This window comes from Austrofundulus limnaeus, unplaced genomic scaffold (assembly GCF_001266775.1).
Source record: "Austrofundulus limnaeus strain Quisiro unplaced genomic scaffold, Austrofundulus_limnaeus-1.0 Scaffold238, whole genome shotgun sequence".
NCBI classification, from domain to species: Eukaryota; Metazoa; Chordata; class Actinopteri; order Cyprinodontiformes; family Rivulidae; genus Austrofundulus; species Austrofundulus limnaeus.
In genome coordinates, this window is record NW_013952640.1 from 831268 (window position 1) to 839276 (window position 8009).

The 8009-nt window shown below is 38.6% G+C and overlaps 1 protein-coding gene across 1 annotated transcript in view; it reads right to left on the reverse strand.

Moving 5' to 3' along the window:
* emc2 (ER membrane protein complex subunit 2) overlaps positions 1–8009 on the reverse strand; it is a gene marked incomplete in the record, with an annotated part of 47778 nt that overhangs the window by 27525 nt on the left and 12244 nt on the right. The window contains 1 exon segment of the mRNA XM_014020054.1: positions 4030–4087. Within this exon segment, the coding sequence (XP_013875508.1) occupies positions 4030–4087 (58 nt within the window).

The following is an 8009-nucleotide window of genomic DNA, read 5'->3' on the forward strand; positions in this document are numbered from 1 at the left end:
GGCAAACTTAGATTTATTTGCTTTCCCAGAAAGCAAATAAATAACATACATGTCAACTTGTACGGATTGTCCTTAAGTTGTAAGGATTTTACATCATTTTGCAGGTATATGGACGTATAGGGCAATCTCACAGATTTTTTCAAGTCTTACTTCATTATAGTTTTTAGGACAATGCTAAGTGAAAAGGGCGCTGAGCAGAGTTACAACAAGGGATTACAAATAATTACTTTTTTTTCTTCTGCAGTTCAGCACCCCCTCCAGCAGATGGCTGTCTAGGCAACGACCTAGTTCGCCTATGCCAAGAGCCGGCTCTGGGGCAATGAAAGGAGATAGTGACAGAGTTGAGATGACCTTAAACTCCAAACAGCAGCTCTAAAGTCATTCAGCAGGTTACAGGACGGCAGATTCACATGTGCACAACACAAACTATTGTGAAACTGGATTATATTAAATTAGATTAGATTAGATTAGATTAGGATTAGGGTTAGACTAGACTAGACAGACCTTTATTGTCATTGTACAGAGCACAATGAAATTACAGTTCAGAACACCCATTCAGAAGAAGTCAGAACATAACAAATAAAGGAGAACAGGTGCTCTGGGTCATGCAGCCACAGATCCTGCACAGAACAAGGATCATCTTCATGAAGACACCATGAGGAGGCGCAACACTTAAAAGAAAAACTAAAAACCACACAAGGGAAGATGAGGAAACAAAACAAAACAAAACATCATATATCAACAATGTGAAACACTATGGTGTTTATAAAACGTGTGAACAACCAAAAACAGCTCAAAGAATAAATCATATGTGACCATATAAAGGCTGGTTTATGCTTCGAGTTGCATGTCTTGTTCCCCCTGCTGAGTGACAAAACATTGCGTAACTTCCGTCTCTTCTCCTGCTGCTATCTCCCAGTGACAGCCATCGTGTATAATGCCCCCAGTCAGAACTCTGCAAAGTGGATCTTGCGTCTCCAAGCATGTGATTGGTTAGAACTTTGTGGGTGTGTTTGTTCAAAAGCAAAGCAGTGGTCCAGCTCCCTGTGATGGACTTGCGACCTGTCCAGGTGTACCCCGCCCCTGGCACTGTGACTGCTGGATATGGGCACCAGTGACCCATGCAACCCTGAAAAGGAAGAAGCGTGTACAGAAAATGGATGGATGGATGGATGGATGGATGGTCCAGCTCCTCAGCGCTGAGGCAGCTCTTCCTTCAGTAGGTTATTTTATTTAAAATGATTTTTTGTCTGAAGCCTGTTGTTAAAAGAGCTAGAAGAGCAGCTGGTTTGATCATATTAAACACGAGCACGCAGCTGATGTTCCTGTCTTTTTTTTCATCACCACGTTAACAAAAAAAGTTTTTCCTCCGCAGACTCTTCACCTAACACAACACTGATCATTGAATTAAATAAAACCACAATATCCAGCCATTAATATTGTTTTTTATATACTTATATGAGCTGTGGGAGGGCAGAGGGAGGAATTATTATAATTTATGGTCAGCATCGTCAGCTCGTTTACTCAGTCAGGAAAAAGACATCCAAAATGACGCAATCACCGACCCACTTTCTAACGTCATTTTGAAGTATATATATAACCCAAGCTTAACAGAACCATATTTTTCCTTCTGCCGTAGTTTTAAATCTTTACCAGTTAAAAAGCTACTTTTTGTTAAAAAAAATACATAAAAAGGCTATTATTCCAAAAGAAAACTTGATACTGCTGGCTGAATTGAGGCTTTACATTTCAAACCAAGTTTGATCCACACAAATAAACATTTAGTCAACAAATGAAGCTGTAACTGTATTTGTTTATGAATCAACATCAAGAGATCTGAAAGACTTATTTAAAACTTAACCCTCCTGCTATCCTTGGGTCAAAATGACCCCTGAATTTTAATACATTTAATACTGCTGCTTCTGGGTCATTTTGACCTAGAAGCAGCAGAAAGGTTAACATTAATAGGGAGTGGTTTCACACAAAGTTAAATAAATACCTACCACATCTTTGTTTTCAAATGTTGTGGGCACAAACAATTTTAAAATGCTCAAAGAAAATGAATCAAAAAGTGTTGAAAACTTTTTTATATATACGCAGACAAGAAATTTGCCAGTACACTGATGTAGGTATTGGAACATAGCAAGAACTATGGAAGAGCTAAGAGACTGAAACACTTTTTGGAATGCTCTATGGCAAAAAAAAGTACTTCAATTTTTTGTTGATTCAACAATTTTGGTTAATGTGTACCACATCTATTCCACAGTATGTAATTACGACAGCTCACTTTCCAATCTCTGTTTCACATGCAGAGATGCATCGCAAGTCTTACTCATGGTTGCCAATTTTCCGCCATTTCTCAGGCCCATCTCCAGCCCAATCTCCTGCTACGCAGAGAGCATTCAGGGAGGAAACTGTCTTACCCCATGACAGGTGACCTAAATGATGCCATTATATTTACACCACACTCTACTAATGTTCGCATTTAGGAAAAGGTTTGTGGGGAAAAAGGTGTAAAGTCAACATCCCAGGCACAGGAAACTTATTTGTGTATTTTGTTCCATTCCCAGTCCCAGGTTTGATTGACAGCCTAGACTTAAAAGGGTAGCAGTCTTCAGTATGCAAAGACCAGGAAATGGACCATTCCCTTTCCGAAGTTGTCCGCGCAGATCTGTGCCATGTCTGGGAGGTACCATGGGATTAGATGAATTTACAACACCCTTTGTCAAAACAATGAATGGATGGTCAGCTAGATTTTGTTGCGCATCAAATTTTCAGACAACCGACTTTGAACTACAACAAAAACTAAAAATTTACTTAAGGAAAGTGAAAATGAGACACCATGGTGTAAAGTAATGTAACAAAGTAACAACAGTGGTACTTGTAACTTGCACCTTTGGTTAAAACAAATATTGCTAATAGGGCAATTAAGCAAAGACAATACAAACAACCTCAACAAAAATTACACTATTTTTTTAAAATTCCATCAATTATGAGAAAAATATGTTATCAGCAGTCCTCTTAAATTGACCTTAATTTCTGGAAATCATCTCAGGAACCCCAGCTTGATGCCACATGTCCCACAGTGGGGTATCGACCCCAACTTGAGAACACTACTGTAATGAAACATTTTTAGATACAGAAAAAAAAAAACATTTTTCTCTGCTACAAAAAGTAATGTTAATGGTGTAGAAAGCAGAAAATTGTTTTTATTTTGAAAGCTTGTTTTTTGTTCTACACACTAAATACATGCATTTACATATCTGACAGTGTGACAAATGTTTGCATGATGTCCAAAGTACAAACGCCTATGTTGAGTTCAAGCTGAGAAAAAAATACTGAAAACACTAAACCAATCCATGTGTCAGCAGGAAAAAGTAACTTGTAGAAAGGTTCTTGGAGACATGTGGCCAAAACAAATCAAGTTATGGAGTATATATATAACTCAAAAATAAATTTTTGCAGCACTACGCACAACTTAGGAAAACAATTCTCAGCAGGTACAATAAGTTTAAGGACTGGGATGTGGACTGGAGGAGGACCATTTAAGCAATTAGGTCTTTTCACAGCAAATGAATAATAAAAAAAAGAAAAAAGAAAATTCAGAGATGTCAAGATTATCACAATTTTCTACGTTACCAAGTTACCACAAACCAGACTTAGCACATGAAGCCAATAGAGGCAAAAGGGATGGTGGAACAGGAGCTCTGGGAGTCTGAAAGATCCAATAAATCACCATCTTCAAAGACCAAACCTTCATTAACATTTGACTTCCACATATCTAACACCGACTAAGATCATGAATCACTCCCTACCACCCAGCCCCCTCCCTTTAACCGTTTTAAGACGTGAGAATAGACCGATCAGTACCGTATTTGAGTCCAGAAAGGCTAGGTGAATTTAACTTACTAAACTCTACTAACACCAAAGTGTCTTGACAGATTTAAAGCCCTTCAAAAAGTTGTGACCACAAAATGAAGTAAACTGTGATGCTAAGCAGAGACTTTTTCTTTTCTTTCTCAGTCTTACCGTATTGGTGGGGTCTTCTTGGAGAATGGCATCATAGTGCTTGTTGGCCTCATCGTACCTTCAAGAAAACAAACAGAAACAAATTAAATTGAACTCTTCATCCAATCACAGTCCTTTGCGTGGGTAAAATGAGGCAGTGAGAAAAAAAAATCACACAGGGTTTAAGGTCATTAAGATTGTGTATACAGAGTGGTAAGTTTCTGATTAAAGTGAGACTACAGAAATCTATATGTCATTTAAAGGAAGAAATAAAACACTTGTTTGTTTTACTAGTCACACAGCTGACACTGTGAGGCTTGGAACACTTTGCAATGAGCCACGAATTGAGTATGAATGAGTAGTTTTCCACTATTTTATTTACCTTAAATTAAATTGCTACTCTACATCTGTCAAGACTTGCAGCTGTATCTAAAGTTTTCGACAGCTCACATTATTCTATTTAAAAAGGGTCAGTTTGAGCTTTAAGCATCAAATAATACTACAGAGCCAATTAAAAAAATGTGGATCTCACTTGTCAAGTCAAATCAGGTACTGAGGCATGATTCTTTGTTTTTTGTTTAGTTTTTTTCTATTAGACTGCAATGTTGAAGTATAAACAGTCCTACAAATAGCTCTGTTCCCACCCACAGCCTGAAACAGAGAGAAACAACTCTGCTTCCTATTAGCAATGAGCAGCCCCATTACCAACACTGATGCTTTTCTCACATTCACTTTATTACTCAGCCACACTTTAGGAGATTTCAGATGGCACCAGGTAACCACTCATGAGCCACTTTGATTTGCTTTATTTTTTTAAGAACCGAGTCGGCATGTTTGTGTTTGAGGGACTGTTCATACGGTTTGAAGTCTTGTCTGTAAGTCAATTACAGTGGGTAAAATAAGTATTGAACACGTCACCATTTTTCTCAGTACATATATTACTAGAGGTGCTAATGACATGAAATTTTCACCAGATGTYGGTAACAACCCAAGTGATCCATDCATACAAAGAAATYAAAMCATAAATGTCCAGAAATGAAGTTATTTGTAATAATGTGGAATGGCACAGRGAAAAAGTATTGAACACGTATACTGAAATTTATCTAATACTTTGTACAAAAGCCTTTGTTGGCAATGACAGCTTCAAGACGCCTCCTGTGTGGAGAAACTAGTCGCATGCATTGCTCAGGTGTGATTTTGGCCCATTCTTCCACACAAACAGTCTTCAAATCTTGAAGGTTTCCTGTGCCTCTTCTATGAACTCTGATCTTTAGTTCTTTCCATAGATTTTCTATTGGATTCAAGTCAGGTGATTGGCTGGACCATTCCAGCAGCTTTATTTTCTTTCTTTGAAACCAGTTGAGAGTTTCCTTGGCTTTGTATTTGGGGTCATTGCTGAAATGTCCAGCCACGTTTCATCTTCATCATCCTGGTATATGGAAGCAGATTTTTATCAAGAATGTCTCTGTACATTTTCCATTCATCCTTCCTTCAATTATTTGAAGTTTGCCAGTACCATATGCTGAAAAACACTCTGAAAAAAACATGCTGTCTGTCGTAACTTTCTGCTACACTCTGCACCAAGCGTCTGTGGATGAGCAGGTTTCAAAGCAGGTTTCTTCCCGGGCCTGCTCCAGCTAGTCATATGATATTACCGGAAAAACCCCATGTTTCAGCGAAAAGCCTAGATCGCTGGCTTTCAGGCACTGTTTGAATTTTTCAGATCACGCAATTATTTGAGAACTTATGGCATTTTTAAAAAACTATGTCAAAGTGTGCCGACACGCTAAGATTGGCTGAGGTGGAGGTGGACCGTTTAGTCCACGTGTCAAACACAAGGCCCGTGCTGTGTAGAGTCCCTTCCCAAAAAACGAAGAAAAAAAAAGAAATTTTTTTTTACTTAACATGAAATTTGTTTCTAATATCAATGGTAAACTTTAAATTTATGGTTAAATGCAAAAAAAATAATTTAATAAAAATAAACGAAATAAAAATAAATAAATAAAATTCCTGTCCCTGAGTCGTTGGCTTGAGCAGTTTAGTTGGACAACACAATAGTAATGTATAAGCTGCTTTAAAGTCACCATCAAACATAAACTAAATCTGCCATAATGCAGCTACTCACTAGAAACTCATCAGTGAGTAAAACTTTTTTGTTTTACTTTTAATAATATTTCTGTATTTATTACAGATTTAGTCAGTCATACACTTAGTTCTTATCAGTGTTTAAAAGAGGACGTGTTAAAACTCTGTTTAGTCGAAGTTAAACATGAAACATCAAAGTTAATTACAAGTGGCCCTTCGAGGGCCACCTTAACGCTCATGTGGCCCTCGGTGAAAATGAGTTTGACACCCCTGGTTTAGTTCAATCGCCTCGTTCAAAAAGCCGGAAATCCAGCCCCTGGCCGGAGCTCTTTAAGCCGTGGCCCTTGTGTTTGATGTAATTGTCCTGTTGAAAAATAAATGATGGTCCAACTAAACGCAAACCGGATGGAATAGCATGCCGCTGCAAGATGCTGTGGTAGCCATGCTGGTTCAGTATGCCCTCAATTTTGAATAAATCCTCAACAGTGTCACCAGCAAAGCAACCCCACACCATCACACCTCCTCTTCCATGCTTCACGGTGGGAACCAGGCATGTAGAGTCCATCCGTTCACCTTTTCTGCGTCGCACAAAGACACGGTGGTTGGAACCAAAGATCTCAAATTTGGACTCATCAGACCAAAGCACAGATTTCCACTGGTCTAATGTCCATTCCTTTTGTCCTTTAGCCCAAACAAGTCTCTTCTGCTTGTTGCCTGTCATTAGCAGTAGTTTCCTAGCAGCTATTTTACCATGAAGGCCTGATTCACACAGTCTCCTCTTAAAAGTTATTCTAGAGATGTGTCTGCTGCTAGAACTCTGTGTGGCATTGACCTGCTCTCTAATCTGAGCTGCAGTTAACCTGCGATTTCTGAGGCTGGTGACTCAGATGAACTTATCTTCTGCAGCAGAGGTGACTCTTGGTCTTCCTTTCCTGGGGTAGTCCTCATGTGAGCCAGTTTGTAGGGCTTGATGGTTTTTGAGACTGCACTTGGGGACACTTTCAAAGTTTTCCCAATTTTTCGGACTGACTAACCTTCATTTCTTAAAGTAATGATGGCCACTCGTTTTTCTTTACTTAGCTGCTTTTTTCTTGCCATTATACAAATTCTAACATTCAGTAGGACTATCATCTGTGTACTGTATCCACCTTCTGCAGAACACAACTGATGGTCCCAACCCCATTTATAAGGCAAAAAATCCCACTTATTAAACCTGACAGGGCACATCTGTGAAGTGAAAACCATTTCAGGTGACTACTTCTTGAAGCTCATCAAGAGAATGCCAAGAGTGTACGAAGCAGTAATCAAAGCAAAATGTGGCTACTTTGAAGAACCTAGAATATAAGACATATTTTCAGTTGTTTCACATTTTTTTGTTTAGTATATAATTCCACGTGTTAATTCATAGTTTTGATTCCTTCAATGTGAATCTACAATTTTCATAGTCATGAAAATAAAGAGAATTCTTTGAATGAGAAGTTGTGTCCTAACTTTTGGGCTGTACTGTGTATATAATATTTCGTGAAACACTGACAGTATCCCTGAGAGTGAACACCTGCCCTGAAGACTCGGTTATAGTCACACTTTGGGTACTGGCGCGCTGTCATCAGCGGTGTTGGAGGTGTTTATAATTGGAGCTTACGTTGTTGTAGTATTCTCCAAAAGGACACGCGAGAGTACTTTGTAACTTATGAAATGCTGTAAAATGTTGAAAGAACTGTCAGCTTAAAATCTGGCTGGCTTTAAGAAGTATTTTTTTCTCCTTTCATTTTTGCAAATGACGGTCAACCGTTGCTGACGAGAACTTTAATTTATATCTTTTTTTCCTTGGTTGGCCACCGGACAACCAGGAGGTGGGATCTGGTTGTCTAAAACGAAAATAGGTTGTCTCGGACAACTCAAATAACGCTTAAGTC